Source organism: Pyrus communis, chromosome 7, assembly GCF_963583255.1.
Source record: "Pyrus communis chromosome 7, drPyrComm1.1, whole genome shotgun sequence".
NCBI classification, from domain to species: domain Eukaryota; kingdom Viridiplantae; phylum Streptophyta; class Magnoliopsida; order Rosales; family Rosaceae; genus Pyrus; species Pyrus communis.
Genome location: NC_084809.1, coordinates 5,713,544 through 5,737,051, shown reverse-complemented (window position 1 = coordinate 5,737,051; position 23,508 = coordinate 5,713,544). Strand labels below are relative to the sequence as shown.

The 23,508-nt window shown below is 35.1% G+C and overlaps 4 protein-coding genes, 1 non-coding gene and 1 pseudogene across 5 annotated transcripts; 4 read left to right on the top strand and 2 right to left on the bottom strand.

Moving 5' to 3' along the window:
• The first annotated feature begins 5,604 nt into the window (after positions 1–5,604).
• On the top strand, positions 5,605–8,669 carry LOC137739824 (septum-promoting GTP-binding protein 1-like). Its single transcript, XM_068479542.1, has 6 exons — positions 5,605–6,105; positions 6,380–6,506; positions 6,607–6,703; positions 6,798–6,837; positions 6,927–7,010; positions 8,236–8,669. Exons 1-6 carry the CDS (start codon positions 5,776–5,778, stop codon positions 8,398–8,400), a joined length of 843 nt encoding a protein of 280 aa, XP_068335643.1. The 5' UTR covers positions 5,605–5,775; the 3' UTR covers positions 8,401–8,669.
• An 8-nt stretch (positions 8,670–8,677) lies between these two features.
• On the bottom strand, positions 8,678–10,889 carry LOC137739825 (uncharacterized). The gene is made up of 3 exons (XM_068479543.1): positions 10,676–10,889; positions 9,611–9,690; positions 8,678–9,145 (listed from the first exon to the last, which is right to left on the bottom strand). Exons 1-3 carry the CDS (start codon positions 10,787–10,789, stop codon positions 9,076–9,078), a joined length of 264 nt encoding a protein of 87 aa, XP_068335644.1. The 5' UTR covers positions 10,790–10,889; the 3' UTR covers positions 8,678–9,075.
• Positions 10,890–12,452: 1,563 nt separating this feature from the next.
• LOC137738963 (uncharacterized) lies at positions 12,453–13,158 on the top strand. Its single transcript, XM_068478431.1, has 2 exons — positions 12,453–12,776; positions 12,976–13,158. The coding sequence occupies exons 1-2, from the start codon at positions 12,453–12,455 to the stop codon at positions 13,156–13,158; spliced, it is 507 nt and encodes a 168-aa protein (XP_068334532.1).
• A 949-nt stretch (positions 13,159–14,107) lies between these two features.
• LOC137738777 (uncharacterized) lies at positions 14,108–16,075 on the top strand. The gene is made up of 2 exons (XM_068478250.1): positions 14,108–14,522; positions 15,717–16,075. The coding sequence occupies exons 1-2, from the start codon at positions 14,199–14,201 to the stop codon at positions 15,903–15,905; spliced, it is 513 nt and encodes a 170-aa protein (XP_068334351.1). The 5' UTR covers positions 14,108–14,198; the 3' UTR covers positions 15,906–16,075.
• Positions 16,076–16,764: 689 nt separating this feature from the next.
• Positions 16,765–18,018, top strand: LOC137740414 (uncharacterized; annotated as a pseudogene).
• Positions 18,019–19,014: 996 nt separating this feature from the next.
• Positions 19,015–19,087, bottom strand: TRNAA-AGC (transfer RNA alanine (anticodon AGC)). Its single transcript has one exon. It is a non-coding gene; the product is annotated as a tRNA-Ala (tRNA).
• Positions 19,088–23,508: the final 4,421 nt, after the last annotated feature.

The window sequence follows — 23,508 nt, the reverse complement described above, 5'->3', positions numbered from 1 at the left end:
TAGGCTCTTTTTTTTATTTTAATTATTTTAAATTTTTTTTGTTAAAATGATTTTTGAGATTGACATAACTTTTCACTTGATCCTTGAGATTTGAAATCGATAAAAGTGGTCCCTAAGTTTGTCTACCATCAATCATTTTGTTTATTCCATGAAAAATTTTGTTAAATAAGGATCAATGTGACAAAAATATCCTCAATTAATAAACAATGGCTCCAATTAGATTTTTGTCATTTTATCTTTATTTAATAAAGATTTTTCATAGGAGGACCAAGATGATTGATCGTGGGCAAACACATGGACCACTTCTATCAATTTCAAATCTCAATGATCAAAATAAGGAGTTTTGCTAATTACAGGAACTATTTCGGTTGAAAAGCTTTAATTATATCCAAAATACTTGCGTTCACTCAAAATAGTACAGCTCGATGCTTTCTTAGTTGCAATTAACAAATTTTCACTATTCAAATCATCACAGAGTGCCCCAATGGTTGGGGGCGAATTCCAGACCCGTATTCTACACGGTATATCCTGAATTCAATTTTTTCCACTGATGAATTGCACGATGGTGGCCAGAGGAGGCTAGAATGCTTTTGTGGATCTTCCAGAACCCCGAAATAATGGATAACCGTGATGAAGCCACTAGCTGATTTCCTTTAAGAAAAAAAAATTTCACTACTCACACATATCATAACGAGAACGATTAATTTTCTTAATCATTATATAAAGATATTAAAAATAAAAAAAAAAGTTAAATCATATTAAGTCACAATACAAACCGACATTATGATTGTTAGGTTAAGTTTAAAGTACTTAATTAAATGAGTTAGGTTCTTTAACAAAATTATTTTAATATTAGATACGTTAGGCATGCCAAATATTGTGTAATCCAAATGTCAGCCGCTGGAAGACATCAACGTGATGAAGAATAATCAAGGCATACATCAACGTCCCCTGAAATATATATACAGCTCGATGGACGGACGTGAGATTCTGCAATCTGCATATCTGTATAAGAAGGTCAACGTGTACGTGTCGTCGCCCCCACGTCAACACTTGGGAGGAGAGTGACTAGAAATTGGGAACCCGTTTTATTACTTAATTAGCCACGTGCGCATGGACCATGCTAATTAAATTTGGATTTGAATACAAGTGCAGTTGCCTGCCGCTTTAGATTCGTCTGGAAGAATGTTTTTTTTTAAGAAAAATTAATGAAAAAGGTTTAAAATTTTTGAGTTTTAATGATAAGGACAAAATAAATGGTAGAATGAATAGTATCAGAATTGACTTTTTAATATAAAAATGTGGTTTTTCGTTAAAATGAACATTACCACGGACTTTTCGTTAAAACTCCCTTTTTTTTAATGATTAAAAGAGTTTTTGGAATCAATTCTTAATAAAAAAAAAACAATTGAATTTTGAAAAAATATTTAAAGTACGTTTTAAGTCATTTTAAAAACACTTTAAAACGAGCTTTTGATCTCGTGGTGACTTTGAGAATGCTTCGAAATTGAATTAGTAAGAATTTTAACTAAACATCTCCGGCACTTGTAAGGTTAGTGAAAACAGGAGATCGAAGTTAGGGATTGCTCGATATATTTAAGCTTCATTAAGAAAGGTATAGGTTAATAATGATTATGATGAGCTGTCTCATTAAGTGTTTTGCGCCACGTAATACTCATTGAGTACAAATGAATAAAATATTAAAAGAGTTTTACTATTGTGCGTGCGTGTAGAACCTAAGAAGAATCAAGAAGATATCGATGAATATCAGAATTCAGGTTAGTATAATTGCGTGTTTTAATTATACGAACTTGTAGATTAACACGTGGTATATGTGTGAGTAGATTGAGATCTCATACATTATATTTCGGAACCAAATACTTAAAAGTGATATTTGATATAGGTTTCTTAGTTTTGAATTTTCTAAATCAATCATTCATGTCTTTCAGTGATTTGATTAAACTTTTTTTTTGTCATAAATTTGGTGCTATGTGCACATTATATTGTAACAAATTTCCTATACTCTAGCATTTTGATTACACTCTCCTCCGTTAGAGATAATTGTAAAAAAAAAAAGAAAAAAAAAAGTTGGTTAGATTCAATTTATTTTCACAATAATGCTACAATTTAGCAATAATTATCTATGATTTAAGATATTTTCTTTCCAAAATAGTTTAAAATATTTTTAAATCCCCCAAAATCAAACGTACAGAAATAAGCTTTTCTTTTTGTACATTAAGAGAAAATGGAATTAAGAATAATATAAACGTACCAATACACAATGTGTAAAAAATAAAAATAAGAGAACTTTAACGAAAAGCTCTCGGTACAGTTCACTTTAATGAAAAACCACATTTTTACACTAAAAAGTCAATCCTAGTACTATTCACTTTACTCTTTATTTTGTCATTGTCTTTAAAACTCAAAGTTTTCAAGCTATTTTCATTAATTTTCCTTAAAAATAATGTACCAATATTAACAATAAGTATCAAATCAAACGTACCAAAATTACAAATAAACGTATCAATTAATGGTTTTTGTAAATTCAAATGTACCTGCAGATAATATATACGTAATGTATTATTGTACCTAATAATAATTTGTCAACAACTATACTTAAAAAAACAACAAAAAAAATATATAATTTCACAAAAAAATTGAAAAAATTACACGGAGCTTTTATGTTGATCACCAACTATTTGAAAAAGAAAAAAAAACATTTGGAAAAAGAAATAATATTAAATGTTTGCATAATTAACCAATAAAAAAGTTGTGATCGAAAAAACATATTTGGAAGAAGAGAAAATATAGTTTAATTACTAATATCTACACCAAATAAGGGAAAAATGCATCATGTAGATAAGAGGATAAATTTAAAAAGTATTTTAATTTTAAAAAATAGAGGTAACTATTGGTCAAAGCACTTTAATCTAAATGATATAGAAAAACTGCAAGAGATTCCAATTTTCCCTACTTAAAAAGCCGATAATAAATTGACTACAGTTCATGATTTCCCATCTGAGTAAGTAGCCACTGGTTGAAAATTGTAACCAACCACTTAATTATTGATCATTATATCCTAACCGTTGCTGGTATAATTTATCAACTATGATTCGGTACGTTTTTTGAACAATGCACTCTTGGTAGTTGGTAAGTTACGAAATAAAAGACCTTACTTTAACTTGAATTCAAATTGGCCATTCTATATGATTATACTTATGCTTAAAGGGGCATGCTTTCTGATGGACAAGTGATAGCAATCAAAAGAGCTCAGCAAGGATCAATGCAGGGAGGCCTCGAGTTCAAGACTGAAATTGAGTTGCTCTCTCGCGTTCATCACAAAAATGTCGTTGGTCTTTTGGGATTCTGTTTCGAACAAGGATTGTTGTTGTTTTTTTTTTTTTAAAAAAAAAAAAGAAAAAAAAGAAAAGAACCAGTTGACAGCTTCGCCACAACATTTCACCATTAAAAAAAAGGTGGTTGTATTGCCCTAGATCTGAAAAATATTGGTTACTTGTTACTGCTTGAGTACATAGTTATCAAAAGTCGATTAGGTGTACATCCATTTTCTTGTGCTCTTTAATTTACAAGAAACCAAACATAAATCAATGACTATACATTGAAGTAACACAAATCCTTTGGTAGCAACTGTTTTGTAACATCTCACATCGCTCAGGGGAGTGATCCTTATATGTATATTCTCATCCCTACCTAGCACGAGGCCTTTTGGGAGCTCACTGGCTTCGGGTTCCGTTAGAACTCTGAAGTTAGGCGAGTAGCGCGTGAGAGCATTCCCATGATGGGTGACCCATCAGGAAGTTCTCATGTGAGTACCCAAAAAACAAAACCGTGAGGGCGTGGTTGGGGCCCAAAGCGGACAATATCGTGCTACGGTGGTGGAGCGGGCCCGGGAAGTGGTCTACCCCCCGGGCCGGGATGTGACAGTTTGGTATCAGAGCCTAACCCTGGCCGCATGTGTGCCGACGAGGACGTCGGGCCCCTAAGGGGGGTGGATTGTAACATCCCACATCACCCAGGGGAGTGATCCTTATATGTATATTCATATCCCTACCTAGCACGAGGCTTTTTGGGAGCTCACCGGCTTCGGGTTCCGTTGGAACTCTGAAGTTAAGCGAGTAGCGCGCGAGAGCATTCCCAGGATGGGTGACCCATCGGGAAGTTCTCATGTGAGTTCCCAAAAACAAAACCTTGAGGGTGTGGTTGGGGCCCAAAGCGGACAATATCGTGCTACAGTGGTGGAGCGAGCCCAGGAAGTGGTCCCCCCCCAGCTGGGATGTGACATGTTTGGTGTCAATCAAACATCACTCGACAGAAACCAAACAGAAACATGAAGAATGAAGAAATTGATGGTTTTAGTTATGCATACCTCCTATTCTAACTCTTCTTTTCGATTGGATTTGAAGAAATCGAACACCAGATCTACTATAAGCCTATCTTACCATTTTTTTGTCACTCGAGCTACTTCAAAAAAGCAAAAACTTAGACTTTTATGTTTTTAAAGTAACCTAATTCTTTTTTCTACAACTCATTACTAAGTCGGATATAATAAAGTCTTAAGATAAACTTGGAATACATACAACTCATAATCTCATAAAACCCATTACAAAAAATTGTGAGTTTGTAACCGTCGCTATGCAAACTTACAAGAAACTTTTCAGTGTAACGGTAATAATAGTACAATACAAGAGTTTGTAACCGTCACTTCGCAAATTTACAAGAAATTTTTCGATGTAACGGTAATAATAATATGATACAAGAAATTTTATAAAGTGTTTAGCATTGAAATGGGTACACCACATGTCATAAAATAAGTGGAGGGATACAAAAAATATTATATATTTCTTCCGCTTGTATTATGACATGTGAAGTAGCCTTGAATACCTGATACTTTAAAAAACTCTCCTAATAATACATTAATTGATATGTATAGTTGTGTCATCGTCACACACGTAGACATAACGAACTTACGTGTATCATTGGAAGAAGGCAATTAGGACTTATTTTGTATACCACATTTACTTGAATTATGCTAGAGAGATTATTGACTTAAACCATATTTTGTAAACCACATGATGTGACAGTTGATGGTTGAATTTATTCTTTAAAAATTCATTAAAAATGAATTCAACTATCAACTGTCATATCATATATATTCTACAAAATATAGTCTAAAAAGTAATGCTAGAGAGACTAAATTTAGAGACTAAAATTACAAACTAAATGATGTGTCATCAATAAAAATGAGCACGTCCATCAACGCTTAACTAATAAATCAATAATCAACTTCTATATTCCTTAGTTTCTAAAATTTAACCTCTAAATTAAGTCTCCCAAGCATTACTCTTGTCTAAAAACATGATTTATCTAGTATTTTTATCTGGGATTATGTCCATGCTATTACTGGTCAACTGTCCCGTTAAAGTTGTCACATTGATAGCAAAAGGTGGTTGTAACTGAAAAATAGCAAAAAAGCAATGGAAAATTGGACAAAATAAAAAAATAAAAAAATGAAATTAGAAAATGTTACCTCAATACAAAGCAAATATTCTAAAAATACCACGAGTCATGAAAGTATGAGAGCAATAGAAGCTAGCTTTTCATTTTCCATGGCCTAAACAGAACAAGAGCCGCTCACTTGCTGTTGAGGCCATCCGCACAACCACCATCACCACCTTTGATCGCCACAATCACAACCGCCCGTTTTTTCTTCCAAGTTTGAAGATTGATTGACTATAGTTGCTTTTTGTTGAAGAAATGGTACACCACTTCAGCCTCAGGAGAAGAGTTAGACGCCGCGTCTTCGTCCTCCGCCGCTGCATCCGCCGCGTCATGGACCGGCTGCTCATGTGTTGTTTAGGAAAGCCAGTCCGGTACAGGATGCTGCCCATTTCGGCCGCCATGTCCTCATCGAACGACACCCCTTCTTCCACTTTTGCGCCTTCGTCGCCGTCCTCGAAATCAAGGGACCTCACGTGTCATCAACTTCATCGTAACAAGAGTAGCCACCGTGATAGCAACTCGGATTTGGTGCCCTTAAAGATCAGCCTCTTGGGAGACAGCCAAATCGGAAAAACTAGCTTTGTGGTAATCTCTCCCTTCGTATAGATAGAGATTTCATACAATCTTGTGCATCAACCTCTGGTGATTTTTGGTTTTAACATCTTTTTCAACCGAAAAAAAATAATCATTTATGATACAGATTCGTATGACATGCAAACACATACAGATTTTGTATGTGTTCGTATGTCATATGATTGGTACCATGAATTGTGTTTCGATCATATCATGTCACATTCTTATTCTTCATTTTATTTTCATTTTTATCATATTTTTTTACTGAATTTATTTGGTTGCTTAGGTAAAGTACGTAGGAGATGATGAGAAGGAAGAGGGAGGAGAGACAGACACCGCAGGATTAAATTCCATGGATAAGACATTGTTGGTCCGTGGTGCAAGGATTTCCTATAGTATTTGGGAAGTTGGAGGTATGTACCAATAATTATAATCTAATTAATGAATTAATCTTCGTTTTAAAATCTAATATTTCATTCAGTTTGTAATAATTATATTTTAATTTTGGTGCAGGTGATGTAAAATCCCAGGATAATATTCCCGTTGCATGCAAGGACTCCGTAGCTATTTTGTTCATGTTTGATTTAACAAGTCGGTGTACGTTAAATAGGTGAATTTCTGAGCACAATCTCCAGCTTTTGATATCTTAATCCTGTTTTAATTTTTATTTAGCATTCTTAACCATGGAATTTAATTGTCTGCAGTGTCATAACATGGTATCACCAAGCAAGGAAATGGAATCAGGTAACTGCAAATCCATTCCATTATCTTAATTTCCAAAATTAATGAAATTTTTTTCTCAATTGTAATTTTATTTTTTTCACGATTTGCAGACGGCAATCCCAATATTAATTGGAACAAAGTTCGATGATTTCATCCAACTCCCTATAGATTTGCAATGGACAATTGCAAGTCAGGTAAGGAAGTTTCTTAATAAACAATTAGCATATATTGTTTTAATTTTCGTAAGGCGGTATTCTAAACTAATGGGAAAGAGATCTGAAATAAGAAGTCAGTGTCCTAACCGACTAACCTACTAATCCGCATACTAATTGCTAAATAAACAATCCTTCCAAGTTTGAGACATCAGTGTCAATTCTTTGCAAAGAATTTAATTCATGGTTAACACAAGGTACACTTAACACCCTAAATTATTTAAAAAAATGTGTTTAGTCAAAGAACATCAATGATTAGGGGGCCTAATCATCTAGGATGAGCTAGATGTAATCCTTCTAGAACTTAATTTTATTTATTTATTTTTGGCTGGTGAAGCAACCTTTCTAGAAAGAAAAAAAAACACGGATAAAGATAAGGAAAAGTTGGAGACATCCAGGTCAAAAAGCTCAACAGGAAAAGCAAGCTAAAGCCTAAAGACTTGCACGCAAATTCAATTTGGGGACAAAAACCAACCACCAACATGAAATACTAATGTGTTCAACCACCTGTCATGGCCTTTTAAAGTGTTCATTTGGTTCCAATACGGTTTGTTTGGTGTGCTTTCAAAAGTAGAAGCACTTCTGTCATGGATCGGGGTTATGAGAGATTTGAATGAACTTATAAATTCATGAATTTGGAGTTTAATTAATTTTTAGAGATTTCATGTCAAGTTTTGAGTGAATTTCCTCAAATTCTAATTGAGGAGATGTGAGATTTATGAATGTTTAAAGACTCGTTTGGAAGTGCTTTTAAAAATGGTTGAAAGTGTTTTTGGTGACAATATTTTTAATACCAATCCTTAATAAAAATGCAAGTAAATTTTAAAAAAGTACTTGAAGTACATTTGTAAGAAGCACGTAATTGGTGCTTCTTGGGGAAAGCACTTCAAGTGTTTTTGAAAGTGCAAAACATTTTCACTAAAAACGCTTTCAGTCATTTTAAAAGCACTTCCAAACGAGTCATAAAATGTACTACAAAATTTCTCCAATTCTCTCAAATTCCTCAATTTTTTTTTTTAAAGCAATTCCTAATTGTATACACCTAGAATGTTATCGTAACCAGAAATGCTTTTGGCTACCACAAACATAAGTAATGCATAGCACCCTTGAAAGAAATTTGTGCTCCTGTTTTAAGATGTTCATTTGAAGAGCAAAATGAATATTTTGGAAGTTGTAGTTTGATTTTCATGTCAAAATGTGAATGCAGGCAAGAGCATATGCAAAGGCCTTCAACGCGACGCTATTCTTTTCGAGTGCAACATACAACATAAACGTGAACAAGATCTTCAAATTCATAACGGCCAAGCTCTTCGACTTACCATGGACAGTGGAGCGCAATCTGACCATCGGAGAGCCCATCATCGATTTCTAGTGTTGTATTCTTGTAGAGATAGCTGGATCTCTCTGATTTCTCTGCTCCCCAGAGATATAAGGAGTCAACTGGTCGGTCCCCGGAGGCTGGAGTTGCTGTAATCGTCAGTCCGATACGATTCGGGTTTTTTCCCCATTTCATGACCCTTTTTTTTTTTTTGCCTTACATTTCATGACTTGGAGAAAGGGAGAGGCGGACAGCCCACATCTCCACATATGAATAAAGTTTTGTTCAACAGTTATAGACAGAGTTCGAATAAGAAAATAAAATCACGAATTTTTTATACAATTGCAGTCTATATATTTAATCATCCAAATCACAGTAAAAATCTGCATATCTCATAACAAGAAGAGCATTAGTGCATCTAGATTTCTATAGCCTTTAAGATAAAGAATAGCCGGCACTTTATAAAGTGCGGCAGACAACACTATTGAATCGTTTGAACGACAGTTACACTTCCAGTGCAGAAAAGAACCACCAAATGCTTATATTATAAGAAACGATGACATTAAGTTGATGGTTGATGGTTCAAATAAAACTCAAACAAGCTGCTGAACTCAACTGCATTGGAAGCCGTAATCTTAGTTGCGCTCCGATATTATGTTATAAAGAGAAAAGATGACAAAAATTGGAATTTTGGAGACAATGAGATTGATTCCGATAACAAAGGCGGCTTCACTCAAGTTTCACCTCTCTTGTTGGGGGATCCAGCTGCAAATATGTAAATGGCTCTGTTGGTTCCTCCCTGCAGAACAACACAAATGCTCCGGGAATCACAGAAGGGAGAATAACATGTAGGCCTCGTTTGGAATACATGATTGGATTGTAATGGATAATACACTATTCTCAAGGTATATTGAATGAAGAAATGAAAAACTGTGACCAAGTTAGAGGTAGGAGAAGGATTACTCGAGAAGAAATGTTATTCATTCCAATCCTCCCCAATATGGGAGGATTAGAAGGGAGAAGTTTTCTTCATGTCTAATCCTCTTCTAATCCCCTCAAGATGAAAATCACTCATCTACCTTAGTAATGCTTTGAATTTTGACGGCTATCCCTTCCAATCAAATCCTTTCTACCAAACGAGCATGTATTGAATTTAGTAACACATGCAGCGTTACATGACATTATTATGAATAAACAAAAGATCCCTCAAATCAAGGTGTCATTGTTGTAGACACTGGGGCAGCATTTTAAAGGTCAATCATACCCGGGTTTTGATCGCATGCACTGCCAGAAGAGCTTAAATGGCCCCGGAACAGTCTTAAATGGGTTTCCCTCAAAACAAGCCTACACAAGAAACAGGCAAAGTGAACTAACAAATAGGAACGAAACACTACTAACGTTGATAATCTAGAAAATTTTCAAACTGCTTAGGATCCTCGGTAGCAGAGAACAAAAGTTAGAAAGTATTCAGGCCGTTTTAAAATTATTTTTCTGGCAGCAACTACACAAAGCAAGGGAAGTTGAAAACTTTCAAAGTTACTACTAGAAAGAGATCATTACATACTCTCCAAGTCCTGTGTCAACACGATTATCACTGAATATCACCAAAATCAAGCTTAAATAAAAAGACTTGATGAAGACACGTTCAGCATTACAATAATCTTCTTAATTGTGAGTTTCTTCTTTCCTCGCTTCCACAAACCATCTGCAACCCCCTCTTCCCTCACCACCGATGTACCATGCTAGTGTTGTTTTTTCATTTTTAAGTCATGTAATTATTATTTGTTCCTGCTCCACTTTCACTAAATCCTGAAGTACAAACATTGTGACCCATTGGGGGAAAAAGGCAAAACCTTTTGGTCTGTTTCACTGGTTACCATAACTAGCAGGAACTTAAACTATAAGGTCTAAATTCAACCTTGATGGATGACCAAATTCTTTCAAAAGCGAAATTCCCATTATTTCAATTGAAAATTCAACTTATACAAAGCACAAACACACAATTAAACTCAAAACCATAAAATTAAATCAATCACTCGCGATCAGGCAGAAGTATTCTTCAGCTGGAAATCATTTGCCTTCAATTCTTCATTCCCGAAAACCCATCAAAACATTTCAACCAAGCTCACCCACAAACACAGAGCAATAAGAACAACAATTTAATCCCAACCCAATGTTGAATCTAATTCCTATCATAAGAAAGTTCAATAATTTAATTAAGTTAACTGAAATTTGTGCATAAATGTAGCTGAATATCTCAATTCTTGCATAAGCATAAGAGATTTTAATTTCGAATTTTGAGAAAAATTAACAGAGGGTTTTCGGTTACCTGGATCACGTCCTCCGCCCGGTCATTGCAGCGGTGGGCCTTCGGTTCGCGATGATCTCCCTCCGGCCTCCCCCATGGGCTCTCTCTCCTTGGCACCGGTCGAGTCTCGCTCATCGTTAAAAGGTAAAATGTCTGCAAGCCAATCTTCAGTCGTCTGCGCTTTCGGTCCAGATTCTATAGTAAGACAACTGGCCGTACGGCGTCGTTCTCTTCACTGGTGAGTGCTTTTCATTATGTGATTTCATTTTATTATGGCTTATTTTTTATCTACGATTCTATAACTTGATTTTGATCTTATTTTACTTTTTATAATTTAAAAATCGTCACTTTATTCTTTGAAACTCAAAGTTTGCTTTACTTTGCCCTCTGCAAACGATTTTGATCCTATTTTGCCCTTGAAATTTGAAAGTCGTTTACATAAAAATCAAAATTCGCTTCACATCGCCTTAAATCTGTTAAATTTTATGTGAGTTTAATTGGGTGCGTGGCTGATCAATTTTTTTCTCTTTAATTTCTTTTAAACTTAATATTCTTTGATTGTTGGATGTTAATGAAAATTTGTAATCAACTTTATTGTATATGTGGCATAGTTTTATTGAGTATTGAGTCTCACATATGTTTTAGGAGGCGACCTATAAGTTTCAGGGAGAGGAGAGAGTCCACAATTCAAAGTGGAACGAATTTGAGTTCAGAGAGTAAATTGGTGACTTTTGAGTTATAGAGGGCAAAGTGAGATCAAAATGGGAGAAATTTTTAATTGTGACGGGAACACAAGTGGTACACGACGTGTTTTAATAAAAGTGGTGGGAAATTTTATTTTTAAAGTTATTAACTTTTTAGTACACATATCCCACCATTTGTATAATGACACGTGGTGTACCATTCTGTGTACTGATCACATTGAAATATCTCTCTCAAAATAGAGTAAAGCGGTGACTTTTGAGTTTCACGGAACAATGTGACTTTTGATCACTTTTCATTATTTGTAATTAGAAAATATCGACAATTCGACTTGCAACAAAGTTTTGCAGATGTTGTAGTGATATTAACTAGAGTAGATGTACACTTCTATGCAGTTGAGTTTAATTTTTTTCTCTTAATTTTATATTAGTTTAAAGTAGATATCTCCTTATAAATAAATAAAAACACTCAAAACAAGTTGTGTAGAAAAGGGAAATGTTAGTCATATGAATCCAAACTTGCCTATATCGCTATTTTTTTTTCCTCATATAAGCACAAGAATCTGTTGTAGCAAAATCTACAAAGGCTTGATGGTAATTTGGGCTTCAATTGACAAAATTATAACAGAAGTACCAATTGATTTGTAGCAATCAATTTCAAAAACGACAATAATCGATTTCCAATTTCAAAGACCTTTATAAAGATTTAGGTCCATTTCAAGCCAAAAACCTGAACACATTTTCACTAAAAGGTGGCATTCAATTTACCCCCTCAAGCCTTCATCTTTTCACCATTTCATTTTGTTGCTTTTGAAAAATGAGAATGTTGTTTTATTTTTAATTTTATATAAGATGGAAAATGAGAATGTTCATTTGCCAAGTGCATTTGATAACAAGTAATTTTGAATGTCCCAAACATCTGAGGGGCCTGTGTGAGCGAGTCAACACACCCCATATAAAATGCACCCCATGTTGAATTTTCACGTTCCAAGATCCTCTTTTTGCTACCATTCTCATTTCTCCCTGGCTAGCTATTTTCCATTCCTCGCAAACATAGCTAGGCTAAACCTCCAAAACTAAGAAACAAAAGGTAAAAAATGGGTGTTCTTGTCAAGCTCATTGATGCGTTACTCTTCCTCTTGCTCCTGGCGATCGCTTTCACAACGCCATTGATTGAAGCGCAAGCATGCCTCCCTCGCAATCTCTACCCGGACATTCTCGTGGACCTCAGGAATTGGTACACTCGCGAGTCCGGCGACTATCTCATGACCGAAATGCCTGATTTCTACGTCGGGATCATGTGGGTTGAGCTTGTTTTCCAGTGGCCTCTCGTGTTAGTTAACCTTTATGGTATCTTGGCTGGCAAGCCTTGGTTCAACATTACGTGCTTCAGCTATGGAATATTTCTTTTCACTTCCATGGTAATTATTCATTTGTATCATATTTCGTAATCTTTTCAAATAAAATTATTTATATCATCTCAATTGACAGTTTTTCCTAATATATAATTTTTTTAGTGGAAATCACGAGACCCATGTCACCCATTTGTGTTGGAGAAATCCACATAAAATAATCAGCTGAGATGATACAACTTAATTACTCCCTTAATTTTTCATGCAGGTGCCAATATTTGCTGAATTGACATGGTCAGGAAGGGCACCTGATAAGCTACTGACGGTGTACTATTGTTTCTTGAGTTTGGGTGTTTTAGCCATACTTCGTGGGCTGCTACCCAACTCATCAACCACGCATACTGCAACCATTGGCAAGAGACCTGCTTCGGGCAGGAAGAAGAGAGTTTAATCAAGAAAAAGAAACCCGACTCTCGCTCCAACTTCAACCCGAATTTTGTAATCGTGAATCGATCTCATTGCGAGAGTAGTTTGTATTAATTCATCACTGTGATTGCCATTTGAGTCGTGCCTAGTTAAGACTTTATATTGTACGGAGGAAATTAATATATCTTAAAAGCAAAATGTAATGTTTTTTTGTGGAATGGTATTTTCCCCAAGTATTCTTTTTACGACTCTATCGAGTAGTGTTCCTTTATCAAACATTTTGGTAATTATTGTGTGACTCTCCATATAAATCATGACTGTACCTTTCCGTATCAAATTATCTAATAAAAATGCATTTCTGAAACATGGATGTTAGTTAGTGAATAAACAAAGACCACATGAAGATGGTGTGCCCATACAAGTTTTTTTATTTTATTTTTAACATCTAGTTTGCAACGTAAGTTATGAAGGGTTAACTAGGTGTTGACAATTTTTGTTTTAAGATCTAGTTCAAACCGGGTTCAAAGTAAAAATATATTATTCTCGTCAACTTAGTTATGCGCATGTCTACTTTCTTTGTTGAGTGAGATTAATTTGATTGGTTTTGATCATTAAGAGTGCGAGTATGAGGGATTAACTAGGTGTTGACATTTTTGTTTTAAGTATGAGAGAAAAAGTATGAAACAAGTGCCAGACAAAACATTATATAATGAAAAGGGTATTTTTATTTTAAATAATGCTATCTGTAGTTCTATGACCACATTAAAGACATTTATTAATCAAGATATTACCTTTAAATATTTTTTTGCCTTGAATATAATCAATTTTCTGGATCACACTCTAGGATATGTATAAAATTGTCTAACAATAAGAAATTGCTGAACTAATTAACAATTTAACATGCATGTTAGTGATGGATCTCTGGAATTATATAATATTAATAAGAGCAGACTTTGTTTACCTAACTAGCTTTTCAAAGATGGTGTGCCAATAGGCCCATACAAATATCTCCAAGATCCACTTTTGCATCACAAACTGTGAGAGAGAAAAACACAGCATCAAAATATGGGTGTTTTTGTGAAGATAATCGACGGGTTTCTCTTTGTGAATTTTGCCATGGCGGCGGTGTGCGCGGTGTTGATAGATACACAGTTGTGTCTGCCTCCAAGCCTCTTCCCAAGCTCGGTGGTGGAGATCAAGAACTGGTATGCTCGCGAGTTCGATGATTATCTCGTTGAACAGAAGCCTCATTTCTTGGTTGGCCTCATTTGGGTTGAGCTTACATTGCAGTGGCCTCTTCTCGTTGCCAACTTGTATGCAATTTTGACTGCTAAGCCTTGGTTCAACACCACCTGCTTGGTCTATGGCGTCTCTTTCTTCACTACCATGGTAAACTTCTTCTATCCTTTTGTACCACATTTATTGCATCATTGGTACTTCTAGTGAGTAAATGTGGTGTAAATAGTAGTACTTGAGTCTCAAATACATGGATATGACCCGCCTATATTAGGAGGAATGAGGTCCACTCTAGATTTTTGTATTCGGAGTCTATAGACGAGGGACAGAGCTAGAAATTTCTTCTAGTGGAGGCAACCGAAAACAACTAAGAAAACCTTATTACAGTATGGTTATACGCAATATAATATTAAGGATGGTTTCAAAGTATCATAATTCCGATGTTACCAAAATTTCAATATAGTAGTGGAAAGTGGCAAAGTGATGAGAAAAATATAACTACATGATAGGCGGGAGATGATTTTTTTGGTTTGAATGACAGAGGAAGAGCACTATTGTTCATATAATAATTGATATGAAGTATAAGTAGAATGAATATATGTTGGATATTAGATAGATATACTTTCTTCAAAGATAACCCGTGTATATTATATAATTGTAGTCTGCAACTAAACAAACAAATTACTTGAGTGGGGGGCATTTGGCCTTCATTGGCTCCATCCATGCTATAGACCGAGAGATCTGTATTAATACTCAATTTTAATCTTACAATCCTATTAGCAAATCCAACTGGCTCACTTCACAAAAACTCAAAAATTTGAACTACTGAGATCTCTCTCTCTTTCTCTCTCTCTCTCTCTCTCTCTCTTTTTGAGTACATCAATATTTTTACACTAGGGGGAGGGGGAGGGGGAGGGGAAGTTCACCATCCATGAGATTCGAACCTAAGACCTTTCACTTCTAAACGAAGATGAATATTATCAGACCGTAATACTGAGTGACAAATCTCTCTCTCTTGAACAGTCTAGATCTCTCATTTTAATGGCTATAGATTAGAAGTGGATCTTATTTCCTATTAAAGAGGATTCAACAAAGTGACTTGTAAATTTGTAATATGGAATAAATAGCATTATAGTTTTATTTAACAGTAGATAGATCGAGGAAATGGGACATATCTGAGGAATTGGGACATATATCTGGCGTTTCCTTGAACTTTTCCTAGAATAAGAACTGATACTAATTCTACTGACATGTATGACTGACGATTATAAAATATTGGGTGCTTTAGAAATATTGGGTCCTTTATTTCTTAAACTTGTAACATATTTTGTGGCTTGAAAATTTCAGGGCGCTGTATTAACAGAGATGTTAAGGTCCGGCAAGGCATCTAAGAAAATGTTGAATGTGCACTACGCTGCTATGGGGTTGGCTATTCTGTCCATACTGCGCGGTCTGCTCCCACCGTCCGCCGCCGCTACTCCAACCAGCGGCAAGGGAACAACCAAACGGACCGCCCCACGAAAGAAAATGATGTAGACCTCAAATATTTTTATCATTTTTGTTTTCTGGTTAATTATACGCTTTGTTTGGAAAAAAAAAATTATACGCTTTGTTGAGCTTTAGTTCTGTCTTTCAACGAAGACCCAAAAAAACTTTGTAAGAGTTAATCATTGTGATTGCCAGGACAAGCTATGAGATTCAATAGATGGAGGTATGAGTTATTTAATGTGGAACTCTTTTTTTTTTTTGTTCTCAAATTCTATTGATGATTTTTCCCTCTTGGCTCGTATTGCTAAAGGTGAAAATGGATTGATGAAAATAAGGAAGACTATTTATTAATTTTTTACCATAGTTGTTACACCATGTATAACTACTAATCTATTTATATTATAACACGTCGTCAAGCGCCAACAAAATACTCTAAATCATGCATTACATAACAACAACATCATTCATCTATATAATAAATTTATGGACCAATATAATACCAAAATAAGGTAGGACCCGTTTTGATTAAAAATCTACCCATTATCTGATTATATATTAATCAAGATTGTCCTTGCATGTGATTCAATATTCTAGTGGATAGGTTGTTTGGTTTCCACCATACGTCACAGGTTCGAAACTCATCTTCACATAAATTATTGTAGTAGTTTCGAACCCAACCCCTCTCTCTAATAATATTAATATAAATAAATAAATAAATAAAGATTGCACCTTTAAAAATTAATTGCCTTATCAATCAACCTTCCTGCTCAGCAAATTTGACTCATGTATCAAGTAATCAAACTGTTTAACAAAAGTTTATTAAACATGCATTTTAGTGATGGATTTATTAAACAAATGCCAACGTTTAGAATTTATATAGTTTAATGAGAGTAGACTTTCATAACCCATGCTCGCCGTGCAACATAGTGTGCCTATATGAAGTATCTCTGAGATATAATTTTGCAACTTCACAAGCGAAAGGAGAGCATAACAAAGCCTAATAAGTAGGTGCTTTTGTGAAGATAATCGACGCCATACTCTTCGTAATTTTCGCCTTAACGGCGGTGAATGCGGTGCTGATAGACGTGTAGCTGTGTCTGCCTCAGAGCCTCTTCCCAAGCTCGCTGGTGGAGCTCAAGAACTGGTACGTCCGTGAGTTTGTCGATTATCTGGATGAAGAGAAGCCTCATTTCTTCGTTGGCCTCATTTGGGTTGAACTCATACTTCAGTGGCCTCTTCTCGTTACCAAATTGTATGGGATTTTGGCAGCTAAGCCTTGGTACAAAACACCTGCTTGCTCTATGACGCCTCCTCCTTCACCACCATGGTGAAATCCTAGCTACTCAATCATTTTTACCAAGCTCCAATGTTAAATTAGATTTTAACTTTGATAATTTAGTTAGCTACTTTAGTATGTTATATATTATGTATACAGATTCATATAATCTTATTAAAAATGACAATCTGATTTTCTACATTTTTCGTACTTTTATATTTATATGAATAGATTGATTCTTCAATTGGTTGCTTATTTTGCTACTTAATGGTTTTGTCACAAACTCATACATACCCCTGCAGCCTGAACAATTTATATGGATTTATCACCATGGTTAATCTGTTTTGATTGCCTGTTTCTTCACCGTTCAATTTCTAGTTAGTTCAGATTTAGTTACATAAGTTTTGATTGAGATGTTAAGTACAAAGTGATTTTTCGGTGTAACTGTCACACCCAAATGTTAGGTATTGATGATCATAAAGATAGTGTTTTTGGAACTTCTTCTAGATTAGATTAAGGCAATTCTGACAATTAATTCATTTTCACATGTACGGTATGATCATAAAAGATCCTTCATTTATTCAACTTGTTACATATTTTCTAGCTTGGTGAAAATTGCAGGGGTGCTATATTGCCAGAGCTGTTATGGTCCGGCAGGGCATCTGATACAATGTTGATGTTGTACTACCCTGCTGTGTGCTTTGCTGTTTGGCCATACTGCGCGGGCTGCTCCCTCCGTCTACCGCCACTACTACAACCAGCGGCTAAAGAACAAGCAAAGGCACGCGACCCACCAAAGTATAGGAAAATAACTTACAACTCAAATCATTGTATCAAAATTTATATCATTTTAGTTTTTCAATTCTTTTACCTGAGTGAGTCCGTTACCATCATGGAGACCTCTAGGTACCTTGAATTCTTATGTATCGATGAGAAAGAATTGTTATGAACCAACGGCAACACAAATCATGGTGTTGGTGTTCATTTGGGAATTTTTTGGTGGCCAAAAGAAAAATTCATACCCCTAAGGGGAGATGATACAAACGAAGTCACGAAATTGATGCCTGAAGGCTTCTTAGGATATCATATTGTCAGCCAAGAAATCAAAAACACTGTCGATCCACTTGGATTAGAAATTCCGATTCCGAACATTCTAAAAAATTTGGATGTAAAAAAATTCAGATTTGGATACTTACATGTATTTAAAACAATCATCATCTCGATGGTTAGATGATGATTGTATTAAATACATATTTTCACATAATTATATCTCATTGTTAGATGATGATTGCATTACATACGTGTAAGTATTGTAGTTGCAAGTGACTCTTTACCACAGTGGTGAAAATGTGTCGTGTCCTTGCATGACGGCGTGGGTTTAAACTCCGACGGTGACTAATCCAACATTTAACTTACTAAGGCTATCGCTCGACTAAAAATAAAAAGGTATTGTAGTTAATTCTCCAAATTGGAATGTATCTAGAGATTTTGAAAATTCTCAATTTATGATCCAATATTCTCCAATAAAAATACGTAAGTTCAAAAATATATGTATACGAAGAGTGTACCTAAGTTCCAATAAAGAAAACACATACCAAATATGACGAATTAGATAAATCCAAAATACGAGCCATTAACATCTTTCTCATGGTACCTTTAAAAAAAATTACCATATTTGACATGTATATACTAAATAAAATAAAAAGGAAAGAATTTATATAACTCAAGTGATTAGAGTATTTATTCATGTGCTTGAATACGTATCTCTTGTTACCATTACCACTTGTGTAAAAAAGAAAAGAATAGAGTTTACAATTAAGAAGTGCTATGAATCATTACATGTAGGTTAGTTTATTTTGAGTAAAAAAAGTACTGAAAATTTGGAGAAGTGGGGTATCGATCCCCATGCCTCTCGCATGCTAAGCGAGCGCTCTACCATCTGAGCTACATCCCCTTGGTCAGATATTCCCCCACAATACAATATAATTTAGACCACTGAGCGTGTGTAATTGTGATAAATAAAAAAATGGGAGCTTTGGTGAAGCTTGTGGACGCCACACTCTTCGTCTTCTTCGTCGTGATCGCGGTGGCAGCGCCGTTAGTAGACACGCCGACATACATGCCTGGCAAGGCTTCCGAGATAAGCTGCTATATATGTACTTCCCTTTTCTAGGCTTAGGTTTTGGCCATAGTGCGGGGAGATGGATTGTCTGCACTCCCCCATCTCATACCCTTTCCATCCTCTCATATTTTTGTAGTCACGGTTAAGCCACGTCAACATTTTATATTAATTTTTTTTATAGAAATAATAAGACAAAAAGCAATGGGAATATAAAATGTTGACGTGGCTTAACCGTGATCACATAAATAGGAGGAGATGGGAAGGGTATGGGATGGAGAGGGCAGACAATCCATCTCCTAGTGCGGGGCTGCTGCCGCCATCCAATACAACAACTTCAAGGATTGGCAACAAACCTACATTTAGCAGGAAAAATAGGAGGATTATCTACCCTCCTAATCTCTCTACCCTTCCATGCCCTCCTATTTGAACAGTCACAGTTACGCCACGTCAACATCTTATATTGATTTTTTTATAGAGATAATAAGACAAAAAGCAATGTGTGAGAGGAGAGGGGTGGAAGAGGATGAGAATATGAGGGTAGAGAATCCTTCTCCGGAAAAATAAGGCTTAACATACAACTGAACTATCAGACGCAAATTTTACAATTTATATTATTTTGATAAGAGTGAAGTGCCGATTTAGTCCATGAACTATCAACCTAGTAAAAATGAAGTTCTTAAATTATTTTTTTCATTAAAATAAGTATCTAAATTCATTAAAAATTGCAAATTTCATCCCTACTATTATATTTAAAGTTATTTTATCCAATTTTTCGTCAACTCAAGTCACTTAACACACTTTAGAATGTAAGACCGTCATTTTCTCGCCTATATGCCCTTAACATTTCATATAGGTTTCGAATTTAATGTCTAATTTACCCTCTAAAGTTAACTCCATTTACTATTTCTTTATGAAAAATTACCAATCTACTTTCTAATGTGTATCATATGCAAATAATGTGACTTAAATTGAAGGAAAATTGAATATAGTAGCTTCGAATCTAATATTAGGGATGTAATTGGGAGATTTTTATAATTCAAAGACTTATTTTTTTGAAAATATAATTTAGGGACCTAATTTTCACTTAAATGATAATTCAGAAACTAAATTAGCAGTTTATCCTATTAAATTTTAAAATTTTCGTTTAAGGGTTTATGTCCTCTATTTATTAATCAAACTCTTGTTATGAATGATTGAAAGGTGTTGCCATTTGGATTCATCAAAAAGTACGAAGGAAATTGTCTCTGAAATATTTTTAAGGTGGACATTTAGGTTGCTTTTAATTAGCATTTAGATTCGTAGTAACATATCAAAATTTGAAGCACTTAACACACATAATTCAATCCAACATCAACGTTAGTCACACTCAACCTATTAGGGTTTCCTCCATTCGTTTTATGATTTTTCCGTTGTGTTTTCTTTCTGCAATTCCTACGTTCATCAAGACCTAGTCTAATAGAGACATCCACTTTTTTCTATTGAAAAGTGTATCACAAGTTGTATGTATAGATATTTGTTTGTACTTAGGGTAAATTACACAAAATTATTTCAACTATGAGTCGAACCATAATCTCGTATTTTTTTTTTTTTAAAATTACAATGTCATACTTCATCTTATGAATTTATTGCAATGTCAGGCATCTGTTAGTTTTTCTGTCAATTACTCTATTAAATGCTGATGTAGCTTGAGATGGGATCTACTCCCCAGCCCAACTAGATTAAAAAATAATTAAATATCAAAGTTTAAAAATTAAATCATTTAAATATTAGTTAAAAATTGTGGGACCCAAGTCACCTAACCCTACAAACTCATCCTTCTTTTCCAGTCCACCCGACGATACCCATCTTCGGGCACCCCAACCTCACCACCTGCCTCCACCTCAACCTCCTCCGCCATGTTGAATATTTTAAGAATATAATATAATGTAATATATATATATATATATATATATATATATATATATATATATGTATATGTATATACGGCTGTTTGACAGATGATGGAATTGGGTCATTGACCCAACAATCACATACAGTGCACCTTTTCTGTTTTTGCGAAAAGACATGATGCATCCCAAACAGATGCATTTTTCTCTTGTATCAGACATATCTATGAAACATTGCTGCAATGTTCAGTTCTATCTCGTGGTGAGAGGACACATCCAAAACCAAAAGAAATGTCTAAAAGGTGCAATTCTCTCTATATATATTGGTAATATTAGTAGAAGAAATTCATTCAGAAATTTGTTGTCTACACAATTTCTTTGCTCTCTCTTCTCTCTCCATCACATTCATACAATTTCTTTCTAGTTATTTCTAAGAAAATACAATTCGGTTTTGCTAGTCGAATATTTCATAGTTTGTTGTATCCTTAAAATGTTATTTGCCCTCACTCCTTCAATTCCCCCTGCCTTCGTTGCTCACCATGCCCAATGAAATCCCGTGGTACATGACAGTGAACTTGGACTCACTGTAAGAGCATGTGAATGCTGAGGGAGAGGGAGGCAGAGGTGGGGTTTTGGTTGGGGTCGGTGGTTGGGGTGGGATTGGGTCACCGACTTGCTGGACATTGAACGGTAGCTTCTTTGGCTTGACGACAAGGACGAGGAGTGCTAGGAAGGAGAAGAGTAAAAAGAGGCGGCAGCAGCAGCCCTTGAAGGAAGCGAAGGAGGAGTATGACGATGTCCTTGGGTAGGTCCTTGGGTAGTAGTGGTGGTGGTTGCTGCTGTTGTGGGGGTTTGAGGAGGAGGGTGGCAGCGGGACGCAAGCGTACTGGGGAAGAAGGGTGGATTGGTCATCATTCCTTAAATGACTCCTATTCTTTTTTTAATAAAATATTTAATTTTTATTATTTAATATTTAATTAAATTTTTAATCCAGTTGTGTTAGGGAGTAGGTTCTGCTTCAAGTCAAGTCAGCATTTAATAAAGTAATTGATAGAAAAATTGACAGATGTCTGACATTGCAACAAATTCATAAGATAAAGTATAATATTGTAATTTTCAAAATATAAGGTATGAGATTATGGTTCAATCCATAATTGAGATGGCTTTGTATAATTTATCCTTGTATGTGTGTGTGCACGGGGACGCGCGCTGACTCAAATGGTTCATGGCAAACATATGTGAAAACTTTTCAACTTGACTTATTGGTTTTACATTTACTTGGTAGATGTAGTGCGGAGGGGTCTTCATTTGATGAGATGAGACAGAGTTTGTAGGTACATTAATTGTAACATTACTTCCAAGAATTCACACCCTGAAGTGAAGAAAAGCCAAGCGTACTGCTGAGAATATTACACAATGCATGTTGAACAAGAATCCAGCAACGAGCCTTCCTGTCTAATTATAAAGCACCTAATGCATTTATTCCAATTAGTAATTTAGTACTACTTCAACTGCAATTTCTCTTGCACCAAGGAGGACTAAGAGTCATTGAGAATTTAAGAGAGGTTCATATATCCAGTTGCTAAGTGTCAATTGATAAACTTTATAGGCTTGTACATGCAGGTTTATAATCAACATCATTGATATTGTCTTAACTTAATCATCTATTATTAGGTGTTGAGTTTTATTACAAAAAGTCTTGATGATATCAAAGTGGAAACTCCCATATATTAATTGTATATTATTTTGTTTATAACCGATGTGGGATCTTACGCCTCCTCACGACTGACTCCACATGGAGTCACAAGGGAAACCGATTCCTCATCGAGAACTGGTCAAGTTATTATATCGGAGACAACACAAATTTTGAGGGCCTAGTCATTCAATATTCTTAAATTGAAGTTAGCACAACTTTTCCAAAAACTTAACTTAAAGAGGCAAACTCAATAAATAGGACCCAGGAGGTGTCAAAAGAATAGACTGCTCTGATATCATAATAAACTTTATAGGCCCATGTAGATGAACAAGTCTATCACCAACATCATTGATATTGTATCAATCTAACCACCTATTAGTATGTATTTAATTTTATCACAATAGATCTCAGTGATATGAGGGATGGAAACTCTCGTATATAAATTGGATATTATTTAGTCAAGTGACTGTTGTGTGATCTTATTCTACGACATCAATTAGATGTGAGTTTTCTTGCTGCACAAAAAGTATGTCCACAATTTAAACAGAGTGCTGTTAATGTCACCCACCAGTCTTATTTCCTCACCACAACCACCAATAAAAATTGTAAAATGAAAATGCTCTTTTCTCACCCACCTTGATTCCTAAAATAACTTTGATGTACTATTTCTT